Raw genomic sequence first — 17,480 nt, 5'->3', positions numbered from 1 at the left:
TTCGGGGTCGAATGGAGACAATGGCTGGTCAGCCCTGAGCCTAGGGTAGGGGGCCTGTCACTAGTCTATTTCGGCTCCTTGTAGTAGACCGAGGGCTTATACTGATTGCTGGTGAAGACACCCATTGGCACCAGCTCTTGGCTGGATGCCATTTTTGCCAGCGCGTCGGCCACCTCATTGAGACGCCTTAGGATGTGATTGAGCTCGAGACCGTCAAACTTGTCTTTTAGCTGATAGACTTCTTAGCAATACGCGACCATCTTGGCATTATGGTAGCTTGATTCCTTCATGACTTGGTCGATGACCAGCTGGGAGTCACCCTAGACGTCAAGTCATTGGGTGCCCAACTCAATGGCAATGCGTAGGCCATTGATGAGTGCCTCATATTCGACCACATTGTTGAAGGAGGGGAAATGGATGCAAACCATGTACCTCATGCGTACCCCAAGGGGCAAAATGAACACCAGCCCTACGCCGGCACCTTTCTTCATTAGCGATCCATCGAAGTACATCGTCCAGTACTCTTGGTCGATGACTGTTGGCGGTATTTGGATCTCAGTCCATTCTGCAATGAAATTAGCCAGTACTTGGGACTTGATGGTCGTCCAGGGGCATATGAAATGCCTTGACCCATCAGCTTGAGTGCCCACTTGGATATTCTTCCCGTGGCATCCCTGTTTTGGATGACCTCACCGAGAGGGAAGGACGTCATGACCGTCACTAGATATGACTCGAAGTAGTAACACAACTTCCTCTTGGTGATGAGGATGGTGTATAAGAGCTTCTAGATTTGGGGGTAGTGGGTCTTGGAATCGGCAAGACCTCACTGATGAAGTACATGGGACGCTACACTTTGAGGGCATGTCCCTCTTCTTCTCGCTCTACCACTAGGGTGGCGTTGACCACTTGCATGGTGGCTGCAATGTAGAGTAGAAGCGGTTCCCCATCGGTTGGGGGGACTAGGATCGGGGCCTTTGTTAGGAGCTGCTTGACCTTGTCAAGCACCTCCTAGGCCTCGGGCGTCCATTCAAAATGGTCGGCCTTCTTTAGAAGTCGATAGAGGGGGAGACCTCATTCACCAAGGCGTGAGATAAAGCGGCTAAGCACGGCGAGGCACCCTATTGAAAGGTCGATATGGCAGACTAGAGGGGGGTGAATAGCCCTTTCTAAAATTAATCACGTCGGCTAACCGAAACAAGTGCGGAATTAAAACTATCGGTCTAGTCAAGACCTACACCCCTCTATCTATATTCTCTAGCACCTTCCAAAGATACTAATTAAGTAACAAAGGTGTCGGGCTAGCTAGAGCTCACCTAACCAATTCTAAAAGCAAGGTCACATAAACCTATGCCACTAGTACTTTAAGCAATAAGGGAGCTCCTACACATGCTAGTAAGCAAAAGCATAAAGCCACCTAATGCTCACTAACAATGCTCAATAACAAGACAACCAATGCCAAATTAGAGAGCACAATTACTTAGCTACACAAACTAAGCAATGTGACTAACAAGGCCACACAAACCAAATTAGCCACGCAAGGGAGCTACTTCTATGCTACATAAGCAAGAAGGTAACTAGTAAGCTACACAAGCTAACTAATTATAAGAGCAACTACACAAGCACAACGTATGCAAAAGTAATTACAAGCTTGTGTAACAAGGATGCAAACCAATGGGAAGAATAAGGTTGACACGGTGATTTTTCGAGGTTCACGTGTTTGCCAACATGCTAGTCCCCATTATGTCAACCGCTCACTTGGTGGTTCGGCGGCTAATTGGCATCACCCGCCAAGCCCGCACGTCGGGCACCACAAGAACCTACCCTGAAAGTGAGGGTAGCTCAATGACACACTCAACTAGAGTTGCTCTTCACGGCTCCCACGGGGCGAGCACAATACCCTCACAAAGCTCTTCTCTGAAGCACCGCACAAGCTTCTTGTAGGCTTCGACGGAGACCACTACCAAGCCATCTAGGAGGTGGCAACCTCCAAGAGTAACAAGCACCACCGGCTTGCAACTCGATTGCCTAGTGCCACTCGATGCAACCTCACGATGCAATCGCACTAGAATCGCTCTCTCACACAATCGGATGATCACTATCAAGTATGTGTGAGATGGAGGGCTCCCAAGCACTCACAAGCATGGACACAAAGTCCCTCGAGGTGCTTAGCACTCATCATGGCCGAGGCCACCTTCTATTTATAGCCCCATGGGCTAAACTAGCCGTTACCCCTTCACTAGGCAAAACTCGGGACGACCGGACGCTCTGGTTCGATTGACCGGATGCTGGACCTCAGCATCCGGTCATGCGATGCATGCCACATGTCCCCTGCTTCAAATACTATTCACCTAATCTCAACGGTCATATGTTGACTGGACGCAGCAGCTTGAACTGATCGGACACAGCAACCCCAGCGTCTGGTCATTTCTAGTAAGGTACCAGACATGACCGGAAGCGTCCGGTTGGTCGTGATTTGACGCAACGCCAGCGTCCGGTCACTTCTAGCTTCTCTGCTCTGCCTACATCACCACACGTCACCTTGACTGAACGCTCACAGCCAGTGTCCGGTCACTTCCAGCGCTAGCGTTCGGTCGATGACCGACACCTACACGCTGTCTGCTACCATTGGCCGAACGCTGGAACCCAGTGTCCGGTCACTGTGTGACCAGAGTCCGGTCCACTCTATGGGACCTTTCTCACTTCCGTTTCATCACCGAGTTTATCCACATCAACTCCAACTTCTTCTCCTTTGCAAATATGCCAACAACACCAAGTGTACACCACTATGTGTATGTGTGTTAGCATTTTCACAATCATTTTCAAAGGATTAGCCACTAAACTTGCCACACCACTCAATCCTAGCAATGATGCAAAGTTATATCACTCGAGTGGCACTAGATGACCGATGTGCAAACAAGTTTGCCCCTCTTAATAGTATGGTCATCTATCCTAAACCCGGTCATCAACTTCTTTACACACCTATGATCAGTGAAATGAAATGCCCTAAGTTATACCTTTGCCTTACGCATTCCATTCCATCTTCTCTAATGTCGATGCAACACATGCACATGATCAACAATGATATGATCCACTTCATCTCATCACGTGATCATATTGGTTCATCGATCTTGACTTCACTTGCTTTTCACCACTGCCTTTGTCCATCGGCGTCAAGTCTTGCTCAAGCTTCACCGCCACGTGGTTCATCGCTCCAAAGCCTCCGACTTGCCCTTCACGCTTGCAATCGGTCCATCAAGCCAAGTCTTGTCTTGATCTTCTCCACCTTGATCACATGACTCAATGTCATGTCTCATGTGCAATGAGCTCCTTCATCATCACATGTGTGAGCTTTGCAACATCTCCAAGCCATTTTCACCTTCATGGCATATGTTGCTCACACACATGTACCTGTGGACTAATCACCTATGTATCTCACATAAATACAATTAGTCCACCTAGGTTGTCACTCAATTACCAAAAGCACATAAGGACCTTTCACCTATAACTCGTTGTACCCCCTTTATATTCTGAATTAGGCCCATCCTTGTGATGGCCGAGATCTTCTCTGGGTTGGCTTCGATGCCATGCTCGGAGATGATAAAACCCAGCAGCATACCCCTTGGGACCCTAAAAATGCACTTCTTGGGGTTGAGCTTAATGTTGTTTGCTCAGAGTTTTGCGAAGGTCTGCTCTAAGTCGGCTACGACCTGGTCAGCCCATTTGGATTTGATCATGATGTCATCCACGTAGGCCTCAATAGTTCGCTTAATGAGGTTTCCGAAACACTTGAGCATACAACGTTGGTACATAGCCCCTAGGTTTTTTTAGACCGAACGACATTGTGACGTAGCAGAACGATCCGAATGGGGTGATGAAAGATGTCACGAGCTGATCGGACTCTTTCATCGCGATTTGATGGTACCCGGAGTATGTATCAAGGAAGCAAAGTGTTTCACCCCCTAAGGTCGAGTTGACTACTTGGTCTATGCGTGGCAAAAAAACAGATCCTTTAGACATGTTTTGTTGACACCCGTGTAGTCAACACACATTCTCCATTTCCCACTATTTTTTTGTACTAGAACAGGATTGGCTAACCACTCGGGGTGGTATTCTTCCTTGATGAACCCGACCATCAAAAGTTTCACAATCTCCTCACCGATGGCCCTGCGCTTCTCCTCATCGAAGTGACATAGGCACTGCTTCATTGGCTTGAAGCCTGGCCTGATCTTCAAGGCATGCTCGATGACTTCTCTCAGAATGCCTATCATGTTTGAGGGTTTCCACGCAAAGATGTCTCTATTGGAGCGGAGGATGTCAACAAGCGTGTTTTCCTATTTGGAGAAAAGTGTGGTGCCAATGCACACCGCTTTGCCCTTTGGGCTGCTAGGGTCTATGAGGACCTCCTTGGTGCCCTCCACAGGCTCAAAAGACCTAGCCAATCGCTTGGGGTCAGGGGTTTCTTCGACGATCTCCTCCCTGATGGCCGCAAGCTCTTTGGAGGCAATAATTGTCGTGGCGTGTTCGTAGCACTCGACCTCGCACTCATAGGCACGCTAGAAGGAGGTGCCAATGGTGATGACCCCGTATGGTCCTGGCATCTTCAACTTCAGATAGGTGTAGTTGGGGATGGCTATGAACTGCGTGTAGCATGGACGTCCTAGGATGGCGTGGTAGGTTCCGTGGAACTCGACTACCTCGAAGGTAAGGGTCTCCTTCCTATAATTGGTCGGATCCCCAAAGGTGATGGATAGATCAATCTACCCAAGTGGCATGGCCTGCTTTCCTAGCAAGACGTCGTGGAAGGGCGCCCTGATCGACTGGATACGCGCTCGGTCGATGCCCATGGCGCTAAGCGTTTCAGCGTACATGATGTTGAGGCCGCTGCCTCCATCCATCAGCACCTTGGTGAGCCGCTTTGTGCCGATGATCGAGTTAACCACGAGCGAATATCTTCCCGGCTATGTGATGCTTTTTGGGTGGTCAGTCCGATCAAAGGTTATGGCAGACTCTGACCAACGGAGGAAGATGGGAGCGACCGGCTCGGTCATATAGACTTCGCGATGCGCAAGCTTCTGGCGGCGCTTGGAGTCATAGGCCGCTGACCCTCCAAAGATCATGAGGCAGCCATACAGCGTTAGAAATCCACCATCCTTCCCCTCGATGTCGTCTGCGGCCGGCTTAGGGTCCCCTCTATGCTCCCCCTTGTTGGAGCCTTCGAACAAGAACCGTTTCATGAGGACATAGTCCTTGTATAGGTGCTTGATGGGGAAAGCATGGTTCGGACATGGTCCTTCGAGCAGCTTCTCGAAGTGGTCTAGGGTGCCCTCGGTGGGCTTCTAACCCCCCCTTGCGGTCGGCGGTGGCCATGAGCTAGCCCTCGCATCGCTGCTTGTTCTTCTTCTCATTAGGATGGTTGGAGGCGCCTTCATCGGCGTCCTCATCTCGCTTCGCCTTGCCTTTGAGGTGGTCAAAAATTGCCCCAACCACCTCCTCGCTCGAGGCATGGCTGGTGGCAATGTTGAGGAGCTCCTTGGTGGTTTGCGGGCCCTTACATCCCAGCTTGTGAACCAGGGACTCGTAGGTGGTCCTAGACAAGAAGGCTCTTATGACATCGGCATCAATGACGTTGGGCAGGTCGTTGCACTGCCGGGAGAAGCGCCCAATGTACCCATAAAGAGTTTTCCTAGCCTTCTATCGATAGTTTTTGTGATCCCATGGGTTCCTAGGACGCGCGTATATGCCCTAAAAGTTTTCCACGAAGATCTTTTTTAGGTCTGCCCAACTTTGGATTCTGTTGGGCGAAAGGTGTTCCAACTATGTTCGCGCCGAATCGGCCAGGAACAATGGAAGGTTGCGGATAATAAAATAGTCATTATCTGCTCCACCGGCTTGGCAAGCAAGCCAATAATCCTTTAGCCATAGTCCAGGGTTTGTTTCCCTAGAGTATTTTGGGATGTTGGTAGGCGGTCGGTACCACGGTGGGAAGGTGGCGTTGAGGATGTGTTGGACAAAGGCCTAAGATCCCGACAAGTTGGGGCTCAAGCTTTGGTCCTCGCCGTTGTCGTAGCATCCACCATGATGTGGGTGGTAGCCGCGGCTAGCCCCCTCCCTCGCATCGCTGTGGTCTTTAGCTGCTCTACCCATAGGCGAGGTGGGGCCCCTGCATCCCTCTCGTCCTCATCATTGAAGTTGTTTGTTGGGGTAGCCTCTCCCTCGTGGATGCTTTCGACATGTCCCTCGGGGGTACTTGCCATGAAACATTCACGAGAGGGGTGATGGCTCCCCCTACTAAAGTCATAGCTAGAGGTCGACTCTGATTCTCCTACAAGGAGGTCATAGAAAGATTTCGTGATATATTTGGTCATCCCTACGAACTCATCGTTCGTAGGGGATGGGGGAGTGCGTTACACCACAAGGTGGCCAATGATCTCTATGATGTCGCGCAGACCGGATAGGAGCGTCATCGGGGCACTCTGGACAAGGTATTCTAGAGAGAGCGGCTCTTCTCTAGCAAGCTGCGTCATGACATAGGCAAACGACAAGGTGAGGTGGCCCAGGTCCTCCCGGGACGGTTGGGGTCCCAGGAAGGCACCGAGCTACCGCTCTAGACTCCTGTAATCGAAGCTGAGGAGCTAGTTGCTCCCGGGGGCATGGGCCTCCGGTGTGTGCAGCTGTAGCTCCTCAAGCACCTCGGTGATCGCATCGAGGCCAGCAGAGTAGAGAGGTTGGACAATGGCAGGAGCCGGCGCCAACTCTCCCTCTATCATGACGATAAAGTCTAGGTTCCCAAAGCGCATGTGCGTGCTCGGGACCCAGTTGACGCCGTGACTGGCCATCCGAGACCCGATGTGGACGTCGAGACGCGCAAAAGGCCCCTACCTGATGCGCCAACTGTCGGTGTTTTCGGACCACCGACGAGTAAATTTGTATTTACTCGTCCAACTTGGATGGTGTGCTCAGAGGATACAAGGGTTTATACTAGTTCGGGTGGAATGTCCCTACATCCAGTTTGATGCTGCTCATGTTACCGGCACTTTGTTTATAGTAGGGGTTACAAACGGGCGACAAAGGGAAAGGATCCCAAGTCTCTGGTGGAAGGGGTGAACGGGTGCTGAGAGCTCAATTGCTGCTCAGCCGTGTGCTCGTGTCGTGCTTTTGTGTGTTTATCTCATGTTCCCATCTCGTGTGGATCTAGATCCCCCCTCATGGGGCGCCCTGCTTTCCCTTTTATAGGCTAAGGGAAAGCATGGGTTACAGCGAAGAAAAAGGAGAAGAACGAGAGAGAAGAAGGCTACTATGATCGCTGGGTCCTTCTTCTCCTTCATACGGGTCCCGTTGATCCTGTAGACGTCAACCGGGACGGCTCCATGTCGTGGCCCTGTTCGTCACTGACGCCACGCTGACAGGCGTTGTCTGTCGGTCATGGCGTCCCATTCCGTCCCGACAGGAGTCGTGGTGAACTGATGTGCCTGTCAGCGTTCGTACGAGGGTTAGGCAGAACAACACCGGCACGCCGACACTGTTCTTGATGTGAATCCTCAGGTATGTCCTGTCATGGCCACGAGTTATATCGGGGCATGCTGGTCTCTTCCTTGGTGTCAGAGTTTTGACCCAAACCCACACGCTTGGACCTAGAGTGGTTGGTGGCGGTATGGGTCCTCATTAGGAGCCACGCCTGAGGGGTCGGGCGAGACGGAGCCCGCCCCTAGAGGTCGGGCGAGACAGAACCTGCACACCTAGGGGTCGGTTGGAGCTGTAGTCGCACTCTTGACTACTCGGATGAATCAATGTTGATGACCATTAGCTTCTCTTCGGGTACCCTAGTATTGGTCCCCGACATGAAGCGCATATGTTTTTTTCATACATCCTCAGCGGTGATTATGGATGGCAATGGGTAGAGAGGGTTTACAAACCCGCACCCGCGAGGCAAACCCTGTACCCGCATCCACGCCCACGACCCGTCACGAGCACAAAATTGAACCTGCACCCGTCACCCGCGGGCACACCCATGCCTGCCAGCCAGATCACAAATTCACAGTTCACAATCACAAACATATACATATCACAGATCCAATGCACAACAGCACAAGTTCACAAATAACAGTTCACAACAGCAGGCCCACATGTCAGGCGGGTTTGCGGGTTTGCGGGCACGGGTAAGGTATTTTCATACCCGCAAATTTTTTACCCGTGGGCGCAAAATCAAACCCGCACCCATGCTCGTGGGTACAAAATGGTACCCGTATCCTCACCCTAACGGGTTTTTACCCGCGGGCACGCGGGTAATTTGTACCCGTAACCATCCATAGCGGTGATATATGTTTTTTAGCATATAGATCCTTCATACATCGCCAAGTGGTCATTTTGTCTTGTGAACAAGGACTAGGAGGCTCTCGGAATTATCTACCATTCAAATGTGACACTACTACATAATTGATAATCACTGACGCTACTTTCACCGCTGATTTGCTAAAAAATAGCGGTGATACTCATTACCACCGGTTCTTATTATAAACTGTTAGTGAAATGATTCTTCATACATCGCCACCATGAGTGATCATCTAGTCTTATGAACAAGGACTAGAAGGCTCTAGGAATTATCCACCGTTGAGATGTGAGGGGATGAGATCCTCTTTGCCTAATTTATAAAGTTCTTATATAGAGATTGGGGACATGCGTATGTCTAGGGTATATCCTTTTTTAATGTCTTTGTTATCTCCGGCTTTCCGATGGTAACATGATTACTATCTGACTTGATTGGGTAATGCATGAGATCAACATGTGGACTTGTGAAATAAAAGTTGGTAGACTGCTTCTTTTTCAATATTTGTATTGGAATTTTACATTAGTAATGGTTGCCTAAGTATATATACGTGCGCAGACATTCTATGTTCGTTAGTACCTCCGAAAGGCTTAGCATGTGATGGCTCACACGCTTTAAGGGTGTGTTTAGTTCGTGAAATGAAAATTTTTGGACGTCACATCAGATGTTTTGGGAGATGTCGGAAGGGGTTTTCGGATACTAATAAAAAAAACTAATTACATAGCTCGTCTGGAAACTGCGAGACGAATTTATGAAGCCTAATTAATCCATCATTAGCGCATGCTGGTTACTGTAGCATTTATGGCTAATCATGGCCTAATTAGGCTTAAAACATTTGTCTCGCGATTTCTAACCAAACTGTGCAATTAGTTTTTTTCGTCTATATTTAATACTCTATGCATATGCCGTAAGATTCGATGTGACACTTTGGGGTGAAAATTTTTGGAACTAAACAGGGCCTAAACCTGCTTAGCATGTAGTCACTCCGTTCACATTATAAAGACGTTTTGACTTTTCTAGATTTATGACTTTTGTTATGCACTTAGATATACAATATGTCTATATGCATACTAAAAGTAATGTATTTAGAAAAGCCAAAACATTTTATAATTTGAAATGGAGGGAATATTTTTTTGGCACAACTTTTTTGTATATCACAACTTTTTTTGTATATAAACTTTTTTCTTAATATAATCGAAAGTTAAAGCTCCTCCTATTGAATTTTAAAAAATATGAGAGAGCAAAGCAGCTCTCGTTGTCACCTATCAGAAGCTAATGAAGTCACGAAAACGTGTATTTTCTTTTTAGAGAAGCCCAAGACATGCTAAATAAGGCTTAAATTCATATATATATATATTTGAATCGATCAATTTTATTATCTCTCTAATATATAAGTTTGGCAAAGCTCAATCTGAATTCTGCAATGAATCAGTCACGTCTGAATTTGCTCCTTAAGTCCTATGTGCGTCTTCTTTGTTCTTTCTATATTTTCTGGTGGACGCGCCCACCGGGCCTAATGGGCTCGAAACCTGTCGTCTTATGTACCAGTACCAGCATACCGGTCCAAAACCTAACAAGGCAGCAATGCCGTGGTACGAGAAATCCGGTCGACCCGCGACATATCATCTATCGCCGGGAGCCCGGGACCGGGAGGCAGGTCGGGACCGACCGAGACCACCGGAGTCCGGAGGCGAGACGAGACGAGACGAGACCGCGAGAGCGCATCGCATATTCCCATTGGCGTGGGCGAGGCCGCGAGGGGTTGCAGGCAGCGCTCGCCTCCGCCCTCTTGTATAAAATCCTCTCGTACCGCACCCGCAGGCCGCATCTCTCCCATCACAGTGCGCCACCCTCACCCACCAACGAAACCAATCGGAAGCTAGGCCGGAGACGAGGTGTAGCGCTCGCCGCGATGGATTCCGACTACGGCGTGCCGCGTGAGCTCTCGGAGGTGCAGAAGAAGCGCGCGCTCTACCAGCCCGAGCTGCCCCCCTGCCTCCAGGTACGCACCTCCCCATTACTCTTGCTACGTTCCGCGCGTGCGCCATTGCCCGCCTCCGGGTACAGATCTGCGGTCTCTCGTGTCAAGCGGCGCCAGATCCCGCATTGTCCTCCGGCCGGATCGGTTTGTTCCATCGGCGCGGCGCTGATTTCTACGGTTCACCGTTCACCTACTCCCGATTTGTTTACTTGGGATCAGGCCACAGTGCGTATCTCAGTATCAGCTGTCGCAGACTGATGTCGCTTTCGTTGCTGAGACTGGATCTGAGTTGTAATGAACGTCGCTGTCCTGTGTTTTAGATCAGTCTGCATATCTGACTCGCGGGCTATCGTGATTCATCTGTTTTGCAGTGGCTGGTTGCAATTGCAACTGGGAGTCAACTGACGAAATTATTCTGTAGCAATGATCATGTACCCATCTACCTGTACTCACGTGTCCTATAATTGTAGTTTTTTAGAGGCTTAACACTTAGGATTCGGTAGTCGCTATCACATCGACCTTCTCAGTCTGGAATCACTGTCGAACTCGTATGCATAGGTAGATTCTCAATAATTTTCCACATCAAATCGCCTTTTCTTGTGGGCACTTTTTAGCTGGTTCCTAGTAGACGGGAAGAATTGTCAATAGCTTTTCAGAACAGATTTCTTGTGTGTTTCTATCAGAGTTAGCTCAGTTCACACACTGAGGAATGGATTTATTGATTGTATGTAATTCAGGGCACTACTGTCAGGGTGGAGTATGGTGATGCTGCAATTGCAGCTGACCCGGCAGGCGCTCATGTGATCAGCCATGCGTTCCCTCACACCTATGGGCAGCCCCTTGCACACTTCCTCAGGAAGACGGCTGTTGTTCCTGATGCTAAGGTCATATCTGAACACCTCGCAGTCAGGTACATCTTTCATGTTCCTGTACATGAAAAATCTTTTGCCTCGCAAAATCATCTCTCAAAGATGTAAATCTAACCCCTTTTGTTCCAAGCGCAGGGTTGGCATTGTCTTCTGTGGCAGGCAATCCCCAGGAGGCCACAATGTTGTTTGGGGACTCTATGAGGCTATCAAGGCCCACAACCAAAACAGCAAACTCATTGGTTTTCTCGGTGAGTAAATTGATACTTTTCAATAATCACCTTGGAGCATCATATCATCTACATTGTCTTCACTTGTTAATCCCAATTCGGTTCTGCTGATTAGCAGGTGTTTCAATCCTACAAAAAAAAAAACGTAGTGCATTTGGTTGTCGCTGAATTTTTCTAGTAACTGCTGTTGTTTTGGCTCACGCTAATAACTTTGTTCGTTTGTTGGAATTATATTAGCAGATAATCAACCACACAGAATTGATGTATCATTTTGCGTTTAGTCATAAATGTAAATGTCGGCAATAAAAAAAATGTAAATGTCATTTTGAAAATCTTCGACCCAACTTTCATGAGTTCATTTTATCCAAACTAGCAGCATATGCAGGAATTTCTTAGGTTTGCAATCCAAAATTGACGACATTACTAATATGCATATAGACACACCAAAATTTTGGGAGACACCTTATGTCCTGGCCCCTGAGTTCCTTGGACCTTTGTTTGTCTGGCCCTTGCTTCCTCTTGCTTGCCAGAGCTGACATTTAGATGCATGCTTAACACAAACTGCAATTCTTTTGATGTTTTCTAACATATTCGTCTTATGTTGAAACAGGTGGATCAGATGGTCTACTAGCGCAGAGAACATTGGAGATCACTGATGAAGTTCTTACTTCATATAAAAATCAAGGTGGATATGACATGCTTGGTCGGACAAAGGATCAGATTAGGACGACCGAGCAGGTCAATGGTGCAATGGCTAGTTGCCAGGCTTTGAAGTTGGATGCTCTGGTTATCATTGGAGGTATTTTTAATCTACTAAGATTTCGGTACAGTGTACATTTGCTTCATTAAAATTTTGATTTTCATCTTATGAAGGTGTCACTTCCAACACTGATGCTGCTCAGCTTGCTGAGACTTTTGCTGAGGCAAAGTGTGCAACGAAGGTACATTGAAGTTTTTTGAATATATATCATCACCTTTTCTTGTTCCTTTCTGTCAAGTTTTAGTGATCACATTTCCTTGTCTGTGGATGATCTGATCCCATCTATTGAACAGGTTGTAGGTGTTCCTGTAACTTTGAATGGGGACCTTAAGAACCAGTTTGTTGAGACTACTGTTGGCTTTGACACCATATGCAAGGTAGGAGCTTCTGAATTGACATCACTATGCTTGGACCCAACACATGCTTTGTAGTTACTGTTTTATGGTGCTCCATTTTCTCTATAGTTTATATATGAGTATAGTTCATGGCCGGTCCTCGAACTTGTAGGGTCCCGGTCCCCGAACTCAGAAAGTGGGTCATTCCGGTCCTTAAACTCTGTTTGGGTCTCATATTTATCCAAACGGGTATGGATTTGTGCCCGCGTACCGAAAAAAGACTTGATTGCTTGAAATATTAGATTAGCGGGGTTATATACAAAATCGTCCAGACACAAAAATTACACAAATATTTATGAACTTTTATGAGGATTGTTTTGAAAAAAAAGTCGTCTTCCTCTCATCCCATCCTGATACCGCTGCTTCCTGGCCGCGTGGGCGCGTCACTGCCACGGCTGCTGAGCAAGCGCCGGCAGGCCATTGCCGCGGCCGCGTAGGCACGTGGGTGACGGGGCGAGCCGTCGCTGCCGCCATGCAGGCACGTGAGCGAGCACTCGCGTGGCCGCGCGGCGCGTCGCCGCCGCCACAGAAGCTGCTGGGCAGGCGCAGGCGTGCGGGCTAGCAGCCACCACGGCCACGCAGCCACCGTCGTCGTCCTGCTCCTGCTGCGGCGCCGGCACCAGGGACGACCGGTGTTGCTTCCGATCCGTGGCCTGGCGTTCTTGCCGCTGGTGCAGAGAAACACAACGAGGTGATTGGCCTTGGTGAGCTGGAGCAGATTCCTCGACATAACGCCATGGCCGCCGCTCGTGCGCGTCAGCGCGTGCACGCGCACACCGATTCTGTTCTTGGCACATCTATGGCTTGGCCTGTGCAAGAGGTATTTGTTGGTAGCCGGTGCAGTCATGCTACTTTGCTTCGGCGTGGCCGTGCGAGACACTTCACGTTGATGTGTTGAGGCGACGGCAACGGGTTAGGTCGCATCGCCGGAGACTAGTGCTAGCGAGCCGGCCAGTAGCAGTAGCCACGGTGGTCAAGTCTGTCTACGCCGCATGACACGCACACCACAGGCGAGCACGGGCTGAGCAGCGGCGTGTAGAGGAGCTGAGCATGGCCACAACCCACAACGGAGGTGAGAGATGACCAGATGAGAGATAGAGCTGACATGTGGGCCTCTAGACCCGTTTGGACGGACATGAGATCCAAACAGAGTTTAAGGACCGAAGTAACACACTTTCTGAGTTCAGGTACCGGGATGACACACCCCAACAAGTTCAAGGACTGGCCATGAACTTTACTTTTTATATATTGTTTATTATGTGTTTTGTACAGTTGTTTTCACCATTAATGTTTCATGTTACCCACCCGACTTTGATGTGATGCTATACTGTGTCTGTCACAGTTGCAGTTTACTGCCATATTTAGCATGTATTTATCATGTAGTGTTTTATGTTCTGTTACTATTTACTAGTTTGTAATGGTCCCCTTTATCCTATTTGTTGTTCTATCAGGTGAACGCACAGCTTATCAGCAATATGTGCACTGATGCTCTATCTGCTGAGAAGGTACGTATAACACATGATTGATAGCATTGCAGGCTCCTGTCTTGCACGTTGCTCATTATCATATATTATTGGATGAACTGCCAAAACTTACCAATGTCACATCGTCTTGCTAAATGTTTCGAGGCAATCCCTGCACTAAATTAGTTCGCCATGATAATTATTCAGGTTCAAATGAAAAGGAAACAGATGAATTTCTGATTAACGTTGTTAAGTCTCGATACAGAATGAACCTTTAAAAGTCTAGGGTAGTCACTGGGTCATTCATCCTTGGTTTTAACGATGGAGCCTACATATCAGATCCCATATGTGGGGACATGGGTGTAGGATGCAATGCTAGCTGAGCAGAAGTTTTACTGAAGATCCTATAAAAGTTTTTTTTTCCTTATGAATTTGAATTACTGAAGGGCGGGCCTAGTGCAAGCGGTAGAGTCTTACTGTCTGTGACCGGAAGGTCCCGGGTTCGAGTCGCGGTCTCCTCGCATTGCACAGGCGAGGGTAAGGCTTGCCACTAACACCCTTCCCCAGACCCCGCACAGAGCGGGAGCTCGCTACACTGGGGACGCCCTTTAATTTGAATTACTGGATCCAATTTCTGATCTGCCTTGTCTGCATTCTAAATGATAGTATTACTACTTTATTCGCCTGATGGGACGCAAGGCTTCTCATGTGGCATTGGAATGTGCTCTTCAATCACATCCGAACATGGTATGTTTTTTTCCGCACTTGCCTGTGGCCTGTCACAATTTTTTTGCTTACACTCTTTTGAACTTGTATCATATGCTCAGGTCATCCTAGGAGAGGAGGTGGCTGCTTCCAAACTTACAATTTTTGATATTACGAAGCAGATTTGTGATGCGGTTCAGGCAAGGGCTGAAAAAGGTTGGTCTACATCTCTGTTGTATTTGAGACGCTGATATGTTCATGTTTTATTTTATCTTTATAATGATAATGACAATTTATTGATGTTCCCTGTACCTTTCACAGACAAGAACCATGGGGTTATTCTTATTCCTGAGGGCCTTGTGGAGAGTATTCCTGAACTATATGCTCTTCTTCAGGTACGTTTACACGTCTTATGACTACCCATTTACAATTTTACTGACTGGAGCTATTTGTTTATAGGAAATCCATGGTCTCCACGGCCAAGGTGTTTCTGTTGAGAATATATCTTCTCAGCTTTCACCTTGGGCATCTGCACTCTTTGAGTTTTTGCCCCCTTTTATCAGGAAGCAGGTAGGTATTGTTTTCATTTGATAATTCTAGGATGTCTATAGTTCACATCAGAATTTAGTTGCTTCAACATCTTTCTCTCTCTGATGCAGCTACTTCTCCATCCCGAATCTGATGATTCAGCTCAACTTTCTCAGGTACAGTAGAACATGGACTATGTAAACTGTCAAATCTGTTTTAAATCGTTACTTCTGGTTGACCTCGAGTTGTTTTTCTGTGCACTTGTGCAGATTGAGACCGAAAAGCTTCTAGCTCAGTTAGTTGAGACTGAGATGAACAGACGTTTGGTACGCTATCTTTGGACTCTGTAGTAACTTCCAGTTTAACTGAGAGGCATATGTGCATATCTGCTCGTGTAGCAAGCAAATAGTGTTTTATCAGTGCATCAGTTCATAATGTTCTTGGCCATTTTTTGCAGGAGGAGGGCACTTACAAAGGAAAGAAGTTTAATGCAATTTGTCACTTCTTTGGCTACCAAGCTAGGGGAGCGCTGCCTTCAAAATTTGACTGCGATTATGCCTATGCAAGTCCCTCCCCAGCTCATTTAATAAAGCACATTGCTTGCTGTTGGTTTAACATGTGATTGTTGGTTTCAGGTTTTGGGGCATGTGTGCTACCACATCATAGCTGCCGGTTTGAACGGTTACATGGCTACAGTTACAAATCTTAAGAGTCCAGTGAACAAGTGGCGGTGTGGTGCGGCTCCTATTTCGGTGAGATTTGTGTTGGTATGCCTAATAATTTAGGATAAGTATGAAAGTAGCGTCTAACCCATGTCTGTATCCCTGCAGTCTATGATGACTGTGAAGCGATGGTCGCGTGGCCCTTCAGCCACCCAAATTGGAAAGCCCGCAGTTCACATGGCCAGCGTTGACTTGAAAGGAAAAACATACGAGTAAGTTTAAGAATTGCCTTTTGTTATATTTTCATCAGTTGCTACACGAGCCATGTTGTTAAGAAGTTACTCTTGGTCTCTGGGCACCCGCCTTAGCTTCTTATCTGGAAGTATCTTGTACATATGGCCTCTGACCTCAATAACACTTGTATCTTTGCAGGGTGTTGAGACAGAATTCTTCCAGCTTTTTGTTGGAAGATGTCTACAGAAACCCAGGCCCGCTCCAGTTTGAAGGACCAGGTGCTGATTCAAAGCCTATTTCATTGTGCGTTGAGGATCAAGACTATATGGGCAGGATAAAGAAATTGCAGGAATACTTGGAGAAGGTAGTTTTGATGCCCTCAGCATATTTTTGCTTTTTAACTCACAGGAAGCCTCAATTGACAACAAGTTTTGCCTTTGCCATGTCTAAATTCTTTTTGTTATGTGGTGCAGGTGAAGAGCATTGTGAAGCCTGGGTGCTCGCAGGATGTTCTCAAAGTGGCGCTGAGTGCCATGTCTTCTGTGACGGAGACACTGAACATCATGACTTCATCGTCCACTGGCCAAACACTCTGATTCACTAGGTGCCATTTTCCCATGGTGGCTATTATCAAGGTTAGAAACAGTGACCCTGGTACCACACAGGTTATTCTTTTGTAGTTTTTGGAGAGTTCTACCAGTTTTGAATTCGGTAGTTTATGAAGGCTTGTTGTTGATGAGTTTGAGCTCGAATAATTTTCGAAACAGCCGGATTGTGACATCTTAATAAACCAAATTTTGTGACTGCTTTCACATTTCTGTGTCAGTCATCTGAATTAGAAAATGTGTCTGCGAACAATCTCTTCATCTGACGATGCTTACTAGTTGCTTTGCGTATGGAGGCTTCAAGCGATTTGATCATTGGTCTGAGAGTAATCTCTTTCATGGAGTAGAGTATAACTCTAGGTGTACTACATGTCTAATACGAGATTAGGTATTTAGGTGAACTGAAGCCTGGGACATAAATGCTAGGTGAAATCGTGAATTGCGACTGCGATTATAGCCGTTTAAATTTAGCAGAATTCCAACGTGGCATGCTGAAGGTTTTGAGACTGTTGGACCTATTCCATCATGTCTTGTTTGCTGGACCTATTCCATCGTGTCTACGTTTTTCTTTTTGGAGCTAATTATGTCTGCTGAATTTCCTGTTCATCGTCTTCAGTACTTCAAACAACGCCACCCGCCCCGCGGGTGTAGCTGTATGATGTTAGGCTCACAGAATGCCTGGTCGGGCGGGTCACGAGCCCACGGCCACGAGACAGACGAAGCGAGAA

General features: G+C 47.6%; 1 protein-coding gene across 1 annotated transcript; it reads left to right on the top strand.

The window, feature by feature from the left end:
- Positions 1-10,069: 10,069 nt before the first annotated feature.
- Positions 10,070-16,954, top strand: LOC136464328 (pyrophosphate--fructose 6-phosphate 1-phosphotransferase subunit alpha-like). Its single transcript, XM_066463285.1, has 18 exons — positions 10,070-10,325; positions 11,042-11,214; positions 11,309-11,421; positions 12,011-12,199; positions 12,274-12,341; positions 12,454-12,537; positions 14,007-14,060; positions 14,685-14,765; positions 14,846-14,939; positions 15,045-15,118; positions 15,183-15,293; positions 15,383-15,427; positions 15,521-15,577; positions 15,709-15,813; positions 15,887-16,003; positions 16,082-16,185; positions 16,346-16,511; positions 16,621-16,954. The coding sequence occupies exons 1-18, from the start codon at positions 10,236-10,238 to the stop codon at positions 16,741-16,743; spliced, it is 1,848 nt and encodes a 615-aa protein (XP_066319382.1). The 5' UTR covers positions 10,070-10,235; the 3' UTR covers positions 16,744-16,954.
- Positions 16,955-17,480: the final 526 nt, after the last annotated feature.

The sequence above is a fragment of the Miscanthus floridulus genome, chromosome 7, assembly GCF_019320115.1.
Source record: "Miscanthus floridulus cultivar M001 chromosome 7, ASM1932011v1, whole genome shotgun sequence".
NCBI lineage: Eukaryota > Viridiplantae > Streptophyta > Magnoliopsida > Poales > Poaceae > Miscanthus > Miscanthus floridulus.
Note: the sequence above shows the minus strand (reverse complement) of the source record. Positions and strands in the feature narration are given on the sequence as shown.

What these genes read in the sequence shown, in the direction of transcription:
- LOC136464328 (XM_066463285.1), top strand. Translation starts at nt 10,236, where the DNA reads ATGGATTCCGACTACGGCGTGCCGCGTGAGCTCTCGGAGGTGCAGAAG. An exon ending in CCCCTTTTATCAGGAAGCAG is followed by an intron (nt 15,294 to 15,382) that starts GTAGGTATTGTT and finishes TCTCTGATGCAG; the next exon opens with CTACTTCTCCATCCCGAATC. An exon ending in GTGGTGCGGCTCCTATTTCG is followed by an intron (nt 16,004 to 16,081) that starts GTGAGATTTGTG and finishes GTATCCCTGCAG; the next exon opens with TCTATGATGACTGTGAAGCG.